The 18932-nt window shown below is 38.4% G+C and overlaps 1 protein-coding gene across 2 annotated transcripts in view; it reads right to left on the reverse strand.

The window, feature by feature from the left end:
• Positions 1–16188, reverse strand: part of LOC140187043 (SEC14-like protein 1) — a 60533-nt gene extending 44345 nt beyond the window's left edge. The window contains exons 1-2 of one of the 2 annotated variants that reach the window (XM_072241932.1): positions 16030–16188; positions 15491–15575 (exon numbers count right to left, since the gene is read on the reverse strand). In XM_072241932.1, coding sequence (XP_072098033.1) covers positions 15491–15553 — 63 coding nt within the window. In that variant the 5' untranslated portion in view covers positions 15554–15575; positions 16030–16188. Of the gene's footprint in view, positions 1–15490; positions 15579–16029 lie in introns of both variants that reach the window. The other variant, XM_072241931.1, reaches the window with a different exon arrangement.
• Positions 16189–18932: the final 2744 nt, after the last annotated feature.

Raw genomic sequence — 18932 nt, forward strand, 5'->3', positions numbered from 1 at the left:
AAAACAGATTTCAGATTTTGGAATTTTAGATAAAGGGTATTCAACCTATCTTCCCACTTACAGATCTCTATGCTGGACTCCATAGGTAGTTGATGCCACTTAGAATTCCTAGCCACAGCAATTTTGTCCAAGTTCCAAATAACATCCTACATTGGCAGTTTCTTCCAACATTATCACGAGTATTTGATCTTAACTATACTCTAATGGTGTATATTGTATTAGGTTGGCTATAGAGTTGATATTGCTTCTTTGTTTAGTGTAACAGAATTATATACTGGAAAACTCTGCCAGAGAGCATATATCTGTAAAGTCAATAGTACTTTGATTAAAGCATTCGAGGCACCAGTTCACCAAAAACAAAACGCAAGCCCGGAGTACAGTATTAAGAAACACTTACAGTATTAAAACACACATAAGAAAAACAAACTGCTGCAGGAACTCAGAGGGTCACCAACAGTTTATTGTTTTTTTTTGCTCATCCCAGTATCTGCAGTCTTGAGTCATTTAAAAAAAAATAACTTGAGCCAAACAAGACAGCCTGAATGAATAACATTTTCCAGCTTATGCAGTCTGGTAGTTAAGCATCAGACAAACAATTTAATAACTGGGAACGAGCAAATATTTTTGTGAAGCAAGTAAAACATATAAAATCAAGATTCTGACTCCATTGTTAAGACTTGTGGGGAAATTAACTGTTTTAAGATTGTAAAGTTCTAAGTCAATGCAGCATAAAAAAGGCACGTTTAGAATTATAAGTTATTTTTGATTGGTTTCAAACATTAACACCTGGAACATTTTCTACTATTATGAATGCAAAGACATTTCAAGATTAAACCAAATGGACTATCCTGAAGATAACTTAGCTGAATCAATTAAAGCCTCTTTCAAGAAGAATAAGTTTTTATAAAGAATAATATAACCAAGTATTATCAATTACATACAACTATTAAATAAATTTACCGCATTTTCACATGAGCTATTTTCCAATCTTATTTAAATCTTTATTAAAAATAGCTCATCATACACCATCTCTAAAACAATTGCTTCACTTTCATAAGATACGGATTTTAAAAGCTTAGGTGAAGTGTCCGATGGTTTATTTATTTAAAATACTGAAACACTTCCTAAATCACATCTAACTGAAATTGGCCCTTCTCAAATTCAACTATTTTTGTAACAAGAACAGACCAGGCCCAAATAACTAGAATCAAAGATGGGTAAATAAAACCGTAACTGAACAATGGGAAGCCTTTAAAGAGATGTTCAGATAGAGTCCAAGTATGTACGAGAGAAAGGGAGTATATTGAAAGCCGGAGCTCTCCAGATGATCAGAGATGAAGTACAGCAGTAAGAAATTATATTTAATAGATACCAAGTTGATGACACAAATCAAAATTAAGCTCCTGAAGTTTAGTTGGGCAATTAGAAAACAAAAAAATGGAAGCAAAGTATGAAAAAAAATCAAAATCAAACATGAAAAGGAATCAAATAATTTACCAATGTCATGTGATTATGAACCGACAGTAGGAATAAAGCAGGAATACATCAGGAATCAAATCAAAACAGATGGAATCATGGAGCATGAATAAAGTACTAAATGAATGTCTTACAATAAGACCTTACCAAAGAAAAAATACACAGTTGGTATCAACAAGAGAGTTGTAGTAATGAATGGATTAAGAACTGGTGAACAGGAAGCTGGATAATTAGTTTAAAACAGATAAATCACCTGGGGTGCCTCCTTGTCTGCTGTGAAAAAAATAGCAGAGCTATATTCTTCCAAATGTCAGTACATACAAGCACGTAGGAAGAGGACTGAAAACTTCCAAATGTTACACCTGCATTCAAATGGTGCAAGGATAAAACCAGTTGCTAAAGGCTTAGTCAGTTGAACCTTGGTGATGAGGGATCATGAGCAAATGTGGACTAAGTAAGGAAAAGCAGAATATTTCTCTTAGAAGAAAATCATGCTTTGAGACATGAGAGTAGGGAGGGGAAATGCAGTTGAACTGGAATACCGTGGATTCCAGTTAATTGGGATCAGTACTTTTGACCCAATTAAGCCAAAGTTTGATGGAAATAATTAAAAATGTATAAAAAAGACAAACTATCACTTAACTGAGTAACAATTTATGCAGTTAAGTGAAATACAGAACAAATGAGAACACTACCAATTCTACTACAGTACTACATCGGGAAGGGGAAGCTGAAACACCTTGGTATGTCAAATTGTCAGGTGAATGATTAATTTTTGTTGTACTGCACATCGTGGTCTTTCTTGAGTGCTTTGCCATTGCTTGCTTGGTGGGTGGAGGATGCTGATGCTTTTTTTGATGAAGTGTAAGTGGGGGTGGGGTAGGGTCATTGCTTTGCTGCTGCTCGTGTGTGGGAGGGGAGGAGTGGGGGGCCTTTGGGGTTCTAACACGTTTATTGTCACATGTTCTTTGGGATACTCTTCTGTTTTTGTGGATGTCTGCAGAGAACAAGAATTGTACAAGTTTTCTGATATCAAATGGAAATTCCAAACACGTAGACAGCACAAAATATGAAAGCAAAATGGACTGCAAGGAGGAGGATAAAAGAGACTAGTGAAATAAGAGAAAATTTAACAAAGAAATTTGAAAATTACTACTTTTTATAGGAAGAAGCAAATGCAAATTCACCTTTGGCTTCAAAGAGCAAAGGGATCAGTATGCAAAAGAAAGCAAGGATAGCCAATGAAAATTTGAGTGCTCAACCGCAAATGAAAACAACATGCATTTCCAAGGAACCTGTATACTTGCATATGAATTATTTAAAGTAGCCCACAAGTGAAGATGGTAGTTATAAACAATCCAGACTCTAGGTTTTAGTATTTTGTGAATATAGTACATGAGCAAGGAACTCACAATAACTGCCACCTTCTGTTGCAATTAGGCTGCAACAGAGTTACCGTGCGCAATTCTGTGCATTATTATGATTCAGGAAAAATAAGACTGTCTTAGGAAAATGAAGGATTTACATGAATAAAATGTATGAGGATGTGTAACTTTAGGGAAACAATTGTGGACTTCAGGAAGGGGAAATCATGAAGATACACATGAAACCTCAGTGAGGAGTCAATGTTGGAAAGAGCGAGCAGTTTCAAGCTCCTGGCCGTCACTATCTGAGGATCCATCTTGGGCCCAATACATTGATGCAATCACAAAGAAACCACACCAGCAGCTCTACTTCATTAAGAACTTGAAGAGATTTAGTATGTCACCAAAGATTCTTGCAAATTTCTACAGATGTACGGCACAGAATATTCAAACTGGTTGCATCACAGCCTGGTATATGCAGGATCAAAAAGGATACAGCAGGTTATAGTCTCGGCCAGTTTCATCACGGACACAACCCTCAAATGGCATCCTTCATCAAGGATCCTCACCATCCAGGATATGATCTTTCATTGTTTCTAGGTAGTAAAGGAACCTGAAGACCCATACTCTATGCTTTAAGAACAGCTTCTTCTCATCCACCATCACACTACCTCATTAGTCATCTCTTGCACTGGTTATGTATAACAATTTTTTATGGCTTCCACTGTATTAATACCACAAAACAACAAATTCCACAACTTGTCAATGATAATATATCTGCTTTGATTAACAGTGGCTGAAAAAGACCTGATAGGAGACCTTTTAAAAAAAAAATCATGAAGTTTCTTTCAAAGTAGATTAAGCTGATTCAACAACTATGGGTGAAATACCAGAGGGCATGATGTAAAAGCAAATGACAAAAGAATCAATTGACATAGAGAAAATATTCCCCTAAAACATACTTCTATCACTTACCCTGTCCCCACCCCCGCCAAGGACAGCAGTTGATCTCAATGTGAAATACTTTACCAAAAGAGTAGTGAAGGCAGATTCGATCATGCCTTCAAAAGAAACGGGATAAATATTTCAAAGCAAAAACACTACAGGAGGATAAAGGAGTGAAACTGGCTAGATTGATGTTGCATAGAGTTGGCTTGGACAATATGCTGAAAGGTTACCTTCTACACCGTAATATGTGATTTGCTATTTAATCAATCAGAAGTAGATCTGGTTTGTTAACTAAGACAAAGCCACAGAACGAGACAACCACAATATCCCCAAGAGGACATATATAACAATTACAAACAACTTAATTTGGGGAAGGATACAATAAATGTTTCACAAAACACCCCTCTCCATTTTAAGTCTACAACCTTACTTTATAAGCATCTGAACATTCATTATTACTTCAATTGCATTTGCTACTTTGCTTTCACTCAATTATTAGAAATACTTTTCTGATTATCATAATACCATCTATACAAATGTTATCATGGAGCAGTGGGAGAGGAGAAATGGCAAGCACACCATACCACAGTGATTACACTTTCACATAAAGGCAACCCCTGCATTATAAAAGGAAGAAGGAATTGGAAAACAGTCTGTATTGCAATTTTCAGTTGAAAAAGATTGTTTATTTATTTTTCATCCACCTAAAATTCAGTAAGAATGAATTTTATTCAATAACTCCTGATTAAGGGTCTTGATCTGAAACATCAGCTCTTTATTTCTTTCCTTAGATGGTGTTCTTGCTGAGTTCCTCCACCATTTTGTGTGCATTACTCTAGATTTCTAGCATCTGGAGAATGTCATGTTTATATTTTATTCCTCTTAAATTTTTGAGTAGAGATGTGGGAATTACTCAAGGGCAAATTTCTGTTAGCTGACTAGCCATGGGTGGGGGGAGAGGGATCACCTGTACAAAAATCACAGCCAAATAATATACCAGATTATATAGGCAGCCAAAATGGAAAGATGTGCTTAGTGGTGGGATCGCTTTGGAGATGGTGGAAGTTACGGAGAATTACGTGCTGGACGAGGAGGCTGGTGGGGTGGTAGGTGAGGACAAGAGGAACTCTATTGCTAGTGGGGTGGCAGGAGAATGGGGTGAGCACAGATGTGCACAAAATGGAAGAGATGCGGTTGAGGGCAGCATTGATGGTGGAGGAAGGGAAGCCCCTTTCTTTGAAGGAGAAGGACATCCACTTCATTCTGGATTAAAAAGCCTCACCCTAACAGTAGATGTGGCGGAGACAGGGGAATTGAGAAAAGGGGATGACATTTTTACAAACAGGATGGAAAGAGGTAGCTGTGAAAGTTAGTGGGTGCATAATAAACATCAGTAGACGAGCTGACACCAGAGACAGAGATAAAGAGATCGAGAAAGGGGAGGGAGGTGTCGGAAATGGTCCAGGTAAATATGAGGGCAGGGTGAAAGCTGGAGGCAAAGTTGATGAAGTCGACGAGCTCCGCATGGGTTCAGGAAGCAATACCAGTGCAGTCGTTGATGTAGCACAGGAAAAGTTGAAGGGTGACACCAGTGTAGGTTTGAAACATAGATTGTTCCACGTAGCCAACAAAAAGGCAGGCATAGCTGGGACCTATGCGAGTGCCCATGGCTACATCTGTTATTTCAAGAAAATGGGAGGAGATGAATGAGAAATTATTGAGAGTGAGAACAAATTCTGCCAGAGGAGAATGGTGTTAGATGGGGAACTTGTTGGGTCTACTGCCCAGAATGAAACGAGGAGCTCCGAAGCCTTCCTGGTGAGGGATGGAGGTGTATAGCGACTGGATATCCTTAGTGAAAAATAAGATGCTCTGAGCCAGGGAACCGGAGGGAGGTGGGGAATAAAACTGAGTCAAGGTATGAAAATATGAGTTCAGTGGGGCAGAAACAACCTGAACAGGCAGGTTCGTGGATCTTGGGTAGGAGGTAGAAACGGGAGGTGCGGAATGCAGGAACTATGAGGTTGGTTGCAGTGGATGAGAGATCCCTAGAGTTAATAGAGACAGTGGCGTTGTGGGAGACAATAGCCTAGCGTTCCTTAGTGGGAACCTGTTCTAAGGGCAAGTAAGAGGAGGCGTCAGACAATTGTCACTGAGCCTCAGCAAGGTAAAAGACCGCCAGACTACTACAACTCTGAGAAACATGTTTTAATTTGTGAAGAGACAAGAACAATGGGAATAACCGCCAATACTATGGTTACTTTGACAACTTGGCTCTGCAAGGTTTCATTGATATTGCCTGTTTTTTTCTTCCACAGCACTCCTTTCTGCAATTTAAAGAAAGCGTGTATTCCCACTTTTACATTTTCGATGACTGGTTCCTGATTGAAACCTTTCACTTTGCTTCTCTCTCCATGGATGTTGCCCAACTTGAGTGTGCCTGTTTTTGTTTGAGTTCCAGCATCTGCTGCTTTTTCTCCAATTATTTGATCTGTGGGGGCTACCCCATCTAACATCATGCTCTAGGTCCCAGAAATCCCATCTACTATGCATGTCAGAGGCCAACAATAATAGATATGAAAACAGAAACACTTCTATTTTATTAGAAGTTAATAATTTAAATGAAATTAAGAGATTAACTGCTACAAAACAATGTTTTCAATTTAAACATCATGATTAAACAATTTAAACACCTTGCATAAATTAAGGGGTGAATAAAATAATTTTTTGGCAAGTCTCCAAGTAAAACCTGATCAGATTTAGCAGCATGTATTCAAGAAAAGCACACTTTTGTGATGTATCTGCAGTTTTAGTTCTAAATATGGCATCTCAATTTTAAAAATATACATTTCTATTGAAAGTAGAAGAGACACAGCTAAACCCAAAGAAACGTTGCATTTTCCCTTAGGTGCTCCGTGATGAAGTTTTATAGCACACACAGCTAGCTCTTTCAAAAATAACTAGTGCTAATATTATACTGCTGCCTTAAGGCTTTATTAAAGTTTTATTCTTAACAGCTGCCAATCCAATTATTTTCAGTTCCAGAAGACTTAACACAATTCAATTCAAATACATTGCAAGCCACATATTCAAGATAGCTATGTGTTTAGTAAGGACTTGTATATAACCATATAACAATTACAGCATGGAAACAGGCCATCTCGGCCCTTCTAGTCCATGCCGAACTCTTACTCTCATCGAGTCCCACCGACCTGCACTATTATGGAATTTTGACCATTAAAGACTTCAGGAAGCGGGGCAGGGTACACACCCATCTCAATCAATTGTGCTGTGAAGTAAGTAGTTAAGAGTTTAAGATCTTAGGTGTAAATGTTGCCAACGACTTTTGATGGTCCAACCACGTGGATGCTATGGCCAAGAAAGCACACCAGCATCTCTCTCTCCCCCCATTAGGAGGAAATTCAACCCTCACTATTTTTAAAGATGCAACATAGAAAGCATTGCATTTGCATACATCACAGGTTGGTATGGCAACTGCTCTGCTCAAGACTCAAGAATTGCAAACAGTTGTGAAGGCAGCCCAGTCTATCCTGCGAACCAGGCTGCATCGAATCCATCAACACTTCCCTCTGTCTAAGGAAAGCAGTCTACATAATTAAGAACCCCTCCCAACCCCATCATTCTCTCTTCTTCTGCCTTCCATCAGGCAGAAGATAACAAATTTTCGATGATACATACCAAGAGGCTCAGGGAAAGATTCTATTCCCTGTTATAAGATTCTTAAATGGACCTCTTACACAATAAAGGTACACTATTTATCTCTCAATCTACCACTTCATTACCTGAACTGCACTTGTTCTGTAAATGCAACACTCTACTCTGCATTCTACTGCTTTCTTTTTGTACTCCCTTGACGCACTTATGTATGAAATGACTGTTTAGATGGCATGCAAACAAATGATTTTCATTGTGTCTCGGTACATTTGACAATAATAAAGCAATTACCAATTAGAAGCAAACAACAGAAATTCTGCAGATGCTGGAAACTCAAGCAACACACATCAAAGTTGCTGGTGAACGCAGCAGGCCAGGCAGCATCTGTAGGAAGAGGTGCAGTCGACGTTTCAGGCCGAGACCCTTCAGTTAGTCCTGACGAAGGGTCTCGGCCTGAAACGTCGACTGCACCTCTTCCTACAGATGCTGCCTGGCCTGCTGCGTTCACCAGCAACTTTGATGTGTGTTGCACCAATTAGGAGCAGTTGTATTACCAATCTACAACAATATTCTGAAACTACTCAATAATTATCCACAATATAAAGCTGTAGCATAAAGATTAAGTGAAAATAAAAAAGTACTGCAAATGCTTGACTTAAAAGTCAGTGCCAGTCTGTGTGGTTCGGTAATAATGTCTCCTCCTTGCTAACAATCAACACAGGAACACCTCAAAGATAGGTGCTTTGCCCACTGTTCTAGCCCCTCTTCACTCACAACACATAGTCAGTGATAAAAAAAAACTGGTTATAATTTAAAATAAAAACAGAAATCGATGGAAATGCTTTGCAAGTCAGACTAAATCAGTGGTAAGCAAACCAGAACTAACATTCCAGGTCCAAGTACAGACAGTCTTCAACCTGAAATGTCAACTTTGTTTCTATTCCCACAGCCTAACCTACTTGATATTCTGAGCATTTTCTGTCTGTTAAGCATCAACATGCAGTCCAAAGATTTAAAACCTGTGATATACACCAACCTACCTCAAAATCAAGGTCCATAAAAACAGCTTCATTCACAAAATATGGAACAGAATCCAAATGTTTTATATCAAAGTAATGAAAAAAATCAGTTAAATACCAGCTTGAGTAGACAAAAAAATGCTGACATTGCAAAAATAGTAAATATTTTGTAAACTATCAAGTCTTTTGGTACATTGAAGGCAGTGAGTTGCAGAACTGTTATATAAAAATATTACATGCACAACCCAGGTGTTTAACCTTATCCCACTTCACCTCATATTTACCTCACCCGCTTTTTTCTGAAATTATTCAGCTAAGTGCATCATTGTAATTTAAGCAGAGGATCATTAAATGTCATTATTTACAGTATGTTGGAGCACTTTTCCTTTTACCAATTGGATGTGAATTTTATTTCCGAAAATCTTGGAGCTCAGCAATGCTTTAGAGCACATTAAGATCATCAAATATTACATGACAGTTGAATTTAATTCCACATCATGGGAACTGCACTTTCAAACAGCACTGCCGTCAGATGGCAAAGTACGAATACAGATGCAAGGCACAGCGAGGGAAAAGGGAAAGAAATAGCAGGAGAGTATGTTGATTAATATGAAAAGCGGACCATTCCCAAACTACTGACATCCCTTAGTTGTGAGGAATGCTGCACAAGCTGCAATACAATTTTCTCTCTCCAAACAGATTCAATTCCCCACCGTTAGGAGCTGTTCACAGAAGTCACATCACAAGAGAAAACATACATTAAAGGTCAGGCAGTTCACCACATTAGAGGATAAAAAGACCGAACACTGAAGCACATATTCTAGCATTTACTGAGATTAAATTACTTGGCACTTAACACCAAGGGAAAAATAAAGATGTAAAACAAAATTAACTCAGGAATTAAACAGAAAGAAATTAAATCTTGTAAGTACAATTCCATCAGTGCCAGACTGCTGCCCCCACAGAACATTAATGTATTGTGTCCAGATTACTAGATAAGCAATTCTGAAGATGTCAACTCTGCCAGTACACAAAGAGGCAATAGAAAATCAGTTACAAATTATATCCTGCCTAATTTTCTTTACAAGGAAACCAATTTGTCCACAGCTCTTTATCCAGTACAACTCTTCCACTGAATGCTTTAACTATTTAAATGATTTAGTAAAGTATCTTTCAAATATGCCAATGGAATTTGGTGGCAAGTGAAGTAAAACCTGAACTCATTACTAGTTATCTAACCTGAATAGCTTAATCCTATCCTTCTTTATATAAAAACAGCAGACATATAGAAACTGTGCCAGAATACTTTGCATATTCAGCTTGTATTATGCTCAGAAAATGCACTGTGTATTTCCTGACCTGATTTCCTTTACATCATAATATGGTTTTGCAACAGATGCGATGCAGCAAACCACTAACACAAGGCGACTGTAGGGCCTTTAACGTATTTAAATTTAGAGAATGAGACAACACATCAGAGTACGCAACTCAAATGAAATTAAAACTAAAAAGGGATTGTTTCGGGGCAGGGGAGATTTGTAATTTGTTTCTATTTGGGGAAACAAATTAGCTTATTTTTCTAAATTCTTCTTAATTAAATGAGGAAATAATCCTATTTGTTATAATAGGGACTTCCCAACTAAAATCGGTTCATAATTTCTTCTCAAATGCCTGTATTATTCTCAGTCAATCCACTTTGGGGTTCTGTCAAAACACACAGCTAAGAGGTGTTAAGTAACCACAAGATTCAAATTAGCAGATTTAAAACACACAGTATATCAAAATAACATTCCCAATGCCAAGGTACAAACAACGCATATAGGAAGTGGTCAAAACAGCCCAGAAACAAGCAAAACCCTCCCCATCACGGAAAGCTACCACGTAAAGGCAGATAAATCAAAGACCCTCACCAACCAGGTCTGCCCTCTTCTCACTACTACCTGAATGCAAGAGGTACAGAAGCCCAAGGCCTCACCTCCAGACTCAAGAATGGTTATTATCCAGCAATGATGTGGCTCTTGAACCGCTGTGGATAGTTTAATTCACCACTATTTTGATTCTTCCACCTAAATACTTACTTTCAAGAACTCTTTCCAACTCATGCTCTCAGTATTGTTTTTATTTGCACAGTTTGTCTTCTTCTGCACATTGGCATTTGTCATGTATGGTTTTTGGTAAAATTTTTAACATATTTCTTTCTTTTGAGAAAGCAAATGTCAAGGTAGTATATGGCAACATAACTTTTCACAACTTTGCTTTGAACTTTGAAATAAGATTCATTTGCTATCAATCTGTAATCTCCATTCTGAAAGCTGTAACTTCAGATAAGAAGCATGTAGCAAAACTGTAAGACTTCTCAATGTAATGAGTTAAAAATATTTCCATAAGTTCCTTAACACTGCATTGTTACTGCAATACAATTAACACAGCCTTTTTTGTCTAAACACTGCCAACTCTCTCTAGATAGCTCTAACTGGTGCATTTTTGATACTAACAGGATTAAGATTTATAAACTGCATGCCAACTGTAAATGGAGCCATTAAGCTGTAGGAGTTGAATTGCCTTGTGCAATATTGAGAAAAATTCCTTTTAGCTAACAAAAACTGCTTAAGGATAAAGCTTAGTCAGCAATCCTACCACAGAGCAGAAAGTGACTGAACTTTATAAACAGTTGTCACACAATGTGCAGCTGTTTTTATTAGCTGACAATGCATTCATGTAGTTGCTGATAAAAAAATGCAGATCAGAAGACAGTAAAATATTCAACTTAAATAACTAGTTAATGGGCTAGAAAAACTAAATGGGTTTTGCTGAACATGTTTTAAACCAGTCAGCCACACAAACACCCTTTTATTTAAATAGTTAAGATTATTGGAACTACTTCAGAAAAATGAAGTTGTAATACCTGTACCCAAATGGACACATAAAATCACTTGAACTCCTCTGCTGAAAATGAACTGTCCCTTATACAATTATGCCATGAATGTTGAAATATTAACATTGGCTGATAAATTTATATTATCATTGTTTTATCCCCATTTTTTCTTACTGAACCCTCACTGATTCTTTTGTATCACATCTTGAACTTTCATAAAGATGTGATTAAAAAAATAGTATAATATTCTACTTCTGAACTACAATGAATTAGCTAATCTGGCAATCACAGGGATCCATAACTGTCATCAACTATGATGCTAAGTGATATACTAATGGCATCTATACACAGACAGGTTTGCACTCTAATTCAATAAACCACACCTCTATAGAAACCAATGCACCAGAGAGTGGAACAAAATGTCATGCCAAAGCAAGAACCATGTGTCTGCTGCAAGTAACTGGCAAGTTTTAATGTTAATTTTCAATTTTCAAGATTAGCCAGACTATAATTTGCAGGTGCAGAAAACTTTCACACTTTCAAAATCAACATGTTAGGCATTAATCCCCAACACTATTATACTGCTAATAATTAAATAGACCCCAGATTATAGTACTTTGTTTAAAAATACTGCCATTCAGTAAAGCGTAGCTCTAAATCAAACCAATATTCTACTACTGTACTGACTTCAATTAATCTTATAAATTTTGCAAATATACATAGTATTACTTCTGCGGACCATCAATCTAAATCTGGTATAACCTTTTAGCCACAAGGAACTACTGTAAAATAAAACACCTTAAAATACATTATTACAAATCACTTGTCAATGATCTCCAGTTATTAGCTTTAGATATTCAGTATACTTGACTATGGGATATACCTATCCTAGCATGCAAAGTCAGCATCAGTGGACTGGACAGATGAGATTGTCAGTGAGATCTAATGGCCAGGAAGGCAGCTCTCCGCGGACAGTGAAGGACATGGTAAGGCACAGAAAATGTCATGGCTGCCTACTGCAACCAAGGAGGTCTCCAGTTGTGACAATCACTCATAAAAACTGGAATAGGGCTTCTGAGGTTGAGAGAGAGGACCTGCCCTAATACAATGGCTTTTCCACTTTATAAGCTTTCCTGAACAGGTTTCTATCATCATCGACAAAATCAACAATCAACATACTTGACTATATTAGTCTCTCTTCCATCTGCCTGTACAGGGTTACACACTAACAAATCAAAAACCAGAATAAAAAGTGATACAAGTTAATCAAAAGTTATTGTTCATGACATACTAACAAATAAGTTTGATTTTACAACAATCACGCTTAATCTTCACAGAATCTCTTCCTCAAAAACAGACATTTCAACATCAAGCATCACTCACATACCCTGCATAGCCATGATATTCAAGAAATCCAAGCTGCCCATTACAACTACATTTCAAAAGTATTTAGACTTTAATTTCCTGAGACATGCAGACATTAAGAATGCCATCTTCCTATTCAGACTGAACATATAAAAAACATACACAAAGATAACCTATTCTACTTCTCTCCATTGTGTGCTCTTTGGTTATTGTTGATAAATAATGGGCATTAATGCATTCTTATTAAGGTACATAAAATACAAAAAGGCATAAATGTTAAACTTCTATTTTTAAAACAGCTCATGCTCAAATTTAATGAGTTTATTTTAATGCTTATATGACAATGAGATTACAGTCTAAACTGCACGTCAGTAAAGATAGCATGGCTTGTGGTTTACATCCTGCTATAACTCTTAGAGAGCGGATTTCTAAGTCACAGATGAACCCCTGAGAGAAATTCAGCCTTGAACTCAATTAAATACTGGAAGTATGATCCCCTTCCTCTAACCATCCAGTTTAACTAAAATGAGAACACAGCTAGGTGCAAATAACTGTCACATCCCTGAAAAATGAAAGCATTCCTTTTGCAAGTGCTGCTTAAAATTTTGAAGGGTGGAGGTCTGTGAGATTGCAAGAAAAGGCTCCTTTCTAAAAAAAAAGGCACCCAAGGTGCAATAGAGATTGCTGGGAACAAATTTCTCTTACTTCCGCATTTGTATGAGGCAACAACCTCAGAATGTCTCAAGGCATATAGCTTTAAAAATGTAGTTATCGTAGTAATGTGGATAACTTGGGCAAATGAATTGACCCAACTAGACTGATACTTACAAATGAAGATACAGAGTGGAATAAGGGAATCCATATTCTGTTAGCCCCCATAAATGCCATTAAATCTAAACCCATGTATTTAGTTAAATAAATTAGTATGTACAACAAACAAAATATTGGTGCCCACTGTCATGAAATGCTCCCTTACATAGACTGGAGATGAAAATTAACACGTTTTAAAACATTTTCAGATCATTACTCATTTGAAAATATATAATTTAACAAAAGTACATAACCATTTAAATGTGGAAAAACAATATGTTATTGGCATTGCATAGCCAATTCCTCCGAGGACCAGATGACTTTCCTAATTACTACCATTAAAAATATCATAATTTTCTGTTACGTTTTCAGATCAGTATAACATCCACTACTGCAATCATAATGTGATGAGAAACAGAGTACACAATTTTTGCCAACTTGCATTGTGCTCTTGACACAAGACTATTCTACCAAGAGAAAGAGACTTAATGTAAAAAAAATTCGTGTAACACAAAATTAAGCAATGTTCTGTACAAATCTATTTAAATAGAAACCTGCAAATACATACATCTTTTTAATGTAAAATCTGAAATTCTACGAAATAGGCTGTGCACCTAACATCATAAAATAATAAAAACTGAACCAAGTGCAACTGCTGTATGACAGTGCAGCAAAAATAGCTACTAAAATAAATAACAGAATCTGGAACAATCCAGCTAAAATCATCAACCTGAAAGAATATTCTCCTAAGGGACACAAGGACAGCTGCATCGTAACATAACGGTTATTCAGTGAAGAACCAGGATTCTGTTACACCAGGCAGGCAGAATTAGAACACTGGAAAAAATAACACTCTAATCACTACACTATATTAAGGGAAAACTGTCAAATCATTGGTTTCCTTGCAGATTCTTTTCACCAGTTTAAATCCCAACTAAACTAAGTTGAAATAATAGCCATCTCTTTGTATCAACATACAACAAAGTTTCTATAAAGGCTACTGACATAATTCCATAGTTATCTGAAAGAAAGTGATTTAATCATTGTATATTTTGTTTTAATCACCACATAGTAGATAAGATCCAAATGAATATGGACATCTAAGATATTTTGCTCACAAAATACTATTAAAATGTTGAATTCTAGCATTTGAGACAAAATCCTTCAAGAAAGCAGCTTACTTCACTCATTAATCTCTTTTTCAACATTCACTCAAAATACTTACTTTACTCTCTACTTTAAAGTTGCCAATAATTCAGGTTATCAACACTGTACAAACCTAAGCTTTCATACTTTAAAACTGGAACATATTTTGTAGCAAATATACTAATTTTAACAAGGGTAGGTTTTGAACTGCAAACTAGGTCTTAAAAAATATCATCTGCCTTTGATAAAAGACATTGTCTATGAAAATCCTTATTAGATTTCAATGCTCCTTGCAGCCCAGACAGATTGAATTATGTAATTGCCTGAAGAATCACTTTTGCAAGCTTACTTGAATTTTAATTCAAAAATCAGGAAAGCATGTATATTTCTGGCTCAGAAATGTTATTATGAATAAGTTGTACTTATATTCCATCAAATGTCTGTAACACAAAGACAATTTGGTTAAGCTTCCATCCAGAGTCGTTACATTTCAGAGACCACGGATTTTTATAATATATAGATCAACATAGCCAAAGAATCCTTCGTTTTATTAAGTACAATTCCTTGATTTTCTGGCATACTTTCAGCAAAGTACTGTATTGGAGTTAGACAGCAAAACTATTTGTGCATATATTTTGACAAGGAGCTAAAATAAAAACTGTTAATCTAGTGCAGGAAACTAAGTTACGTCCAAAATAGCGCAGACCTAAATAGCACACGATTGTGTCAATTATTTACCATGTAACGTGCGTGGGCATAATTATATTTGCCGTCGGTCTAGAAAAACATGAAACTGAAATGTTTCTACTCACTGTCATAACAAGTTCAAAAGGATGTTTGTAAACCCTGACGGGCGACTGATATTTCTGTACCATCGTTTCCCTTGCATCAAAACACCTACTGGGAAGGAAGAGATCTAGTTAACGAACAACAAGGGCTCAAAACAAAAACAAAATCAACAACATTGTTTAGAAATAGGATGCCCTTGAAAGGAGGAACTACTTATTCTCCTTGTCAGGGAATTGGAAGATATGCGGTACCAGGAAATCAAGCCTTTGAATACGCCCACTCCAAGTTCCATGAAAGCTCACTCAAAAGCAACTTGCCGCTGCCGACCTCTCTCCCTCCCTCATCCAACTCATGATCCGGCCAGTGTACCCTCCAAACTTAACCCCATCATGCCGCTTGGTTGCCATTAGCACCGGTATCCCTCTCACCCTTACGCCGCCGACAATGGCAGGCAGCGGCCGTCCGAAACTTTCGGGCAGGCGGATGGAATGGTAAACAACACCGAGGCCCAAGCTCCCTCTCTACTTCCCAACAACCATCCCGCCACTGCCCGCAACCTTACCGGCGCCTCGCCTGGCCTGGCGTGTCCAAGCTACTCCGGCCAAATTGCCGTCGATCCCGAGCCAAGAGCGCGGCCGCCGGGATCACAGTGAACACCGGCCCCAAGACTCCACGGCAACCGGGCTGCTGGCTGTCTGCGCCTGCGCACCTCGCCCACAGCGGCCCGAGTGTGACGTAGGAACCAGCGTGATGACGTAAGAGACTCTATATAAAAATAGCAAAATGCTCCGAAAAAATAGATCGCTGTTGCGTACTGAAAATGACCAAGATGTACGGTAGAAAATATTACTCACCGTCGAAAATGTCACTGGCTAGGAACTGCAAAACCATTACTCGCCATTGCAAATGTTACTCATCGTCCGCAAATACAAAAGAACACACATTTCAAACATCACTGACCAAAAACAGCAAAAGCAATTTTCACAATCGGGAAATATAACTGACCAGAAAATGTAAAACACGACTCGTTGCCAACAGAATGTAACTGACTAAATGTAGCAAATATGCTACTCACAATCAAAAATACCCACTCTCCTAAAACTCAACACAGATGTAATAATGGTCAGAAAATGGAAAAATGTTATACACTGAGTATAAAAACGTAAACACGAGGAATTCTGCAGATGCTGGAAATTCAAGCAACACACATCAAAGTTGCTGGTGAACGCAGCAGACCAGGCAGCATCTGTAGAAAGAGGCACAGTCGAAGTTTCAGGCTGAGACCCTTCGTCAGAACTACTGAAAGAAGAGTTAGTAAAAGATTTAAAAGTGGGAGGGGGAAGGGGAGATCCAAAATGATAGGAGAAGACAGGAGGGGGAGGGATGGAGCCAAGAGCTGGACAGGTGATTGGCAAAAGGGATATGAGAGGATCATGGGACAGGAGGCCCACATCCCATTTGTATTCTGACTTCTGCATCCCATTCCCATTCTGATATGTCTATCCATGGCCTCCTCTACTGTAAAGATAAAGCCACACTCAGGTTGGAGGAACAACACTTTATATTCCGTCTAGGTAGCCTCCAACCTGATGGCATGAACATTGACTTCTCTAACTTCTGCTAATGCCCCACCTCCCCTTTGTACCCCATCCGTTATTTATTTATATACACACATTCTTTGTCTCTCTCTCTCTCCTTTTTCTCCCCTGGCCCTCTGACTATACCCCTTGCCCATCCTCTGGGTTTTTCTCCCCCTCCCCCTTTTCCTTCTCCCTGGGCCTCCTGTCCCATGATCCTCTCACATCCCTTTTGCCAATCACCTGTCCAGCTCTTGGCTCCATCCCTCCCACTCCTGTCTTCTCCTATCATTTTGGATCTTCCCCTCCCCCTCCCACTTTCAAACCTCTTACTCACTCTTCCTTCAGTTAGTCCTGACGAGGGGACACGGCCGGAAACATGGACTGTACCTCTTCCTAGAGATGCTGCCTGGCCTGCTGTGTTCACCAGCAACTTTGATGTGTGTTGATACACTGAGTATAATGTTATTACAAAAGTTATACAAAATTCTTCTGCAAAATAAATATAATATTACCAAATGGAAATGCTAAAAACTCAATTTACAATTGTGGTGCAACACAAAAACACTGGAGGAACGCAGCAGGTCAGGCGACATCTATGGAGTGAAATGCACTATGACGATAACCCATTTAAGGCCAATTTATACTTATGTGTTAAATCTACGCCGTAGGTACGGCGTAGCCGCATATCCTACGCCGCAGCCTGACACGCACCTCCCCAAAAATGTAACTACACCTTGTGGTGCCCCAGACCGCAACAACTGTGATTGGTCCGCTTGGTAGCATTGCTTGGAGACGATGAACCAAATCGTCAAATCTACCTGCCGACATCCGAAAATATTTGAAATGTATTTCCTCATCCATGTCTCAGTGGCCGGACAAGCACAGAAAATTCACCCTCCTTCTGCCTCAATCCATTCAATGGTCGTACACACCATCTCCTCCGACGTCCTCTCTCTTTTCTGCATTGCAGTAATTTCTATAAAAGTAACTCTTGTTCAACATTTATTAGCTCCAACTCCAACATGATGCACTCAGTTTCAGTCGCTGTTTTTGAAGTACACAAACAAACTCAGCATGAACAATCTCAACACAGTGGCATAGAAATCCCACCACCAAATAGCGTTTTGGTGGTGAATTGCAGAGTGACGCAGACACACCAACGCACAAATATAAATGCTCACAATAGCGTAGGCTACGACGTATAGCCTATGCAGAAGTATAAATCAGCCTTTTGTGTGCAAAGTGCTGATTTGTTATTGTGCTCCATTCAAAGTACATGAAGGTACATACATACCTAAGCTTCAAAAAAGATGGCCACTGGGACTGCCTGTTGAGTGATGCTGTGACAAGAGTGGGGAGGATGAACCCCTGACCTTCCCATTGCCATGACCTGCAGTGCTTGGAACCTGGGCCACATGACTGGCTTACTAGCAACAACAAAGTCAATGGTTTGGTGTGAAGAGGCTATCTGTGAGGGATACTATTAGGTAGCAGTCACACAACAATACAGTGCTGACCAGGCAAAACGGAGAAATAGAGCCAATCGGTGAACCTGCCAACCCCAAGGACTCCTCTTGAGTTGTTCAAAGTGACAGCAGCTTCATATGTGCAGCCAAGAACCATCTTTGGGGATTATGAGAGCTTGCATGATTGGTCAACCACGCTAACTGGAATATTACAAAGATAGCTTGCTGAACACCAGCTCTATCCCGACCAACATTCAATTTTCAACCTGAATCCTTGTCAATGTAACTTTTTGCTGTTGTGCTCATCTTCATCTTCACCTTGACTTTCCTTTGCATGCTGCGACCATCATTCCATCCATGTCAACCTTCTGCCATTGTCAACAGTCGATAGGTATTCCCAGTTCGTGTTCTTTTTTTTT

The sequence above is a fragment of the Mobula birostris genome, chromosome 24 (assembly GCF_030028105.1).
Source record: "Mobula birostris isolate sMobBir1 chromosome 24, sMobBir1.hap1, whole genome shotgun sequence".
Classification (NCBI taxonomy): domain Eukaryota; kingdom Metazoa; phylum Chordata; class Chondrichthyes; order Myliobatiformes; family Myliobatidae; genus Mobula; species Mobula birostris.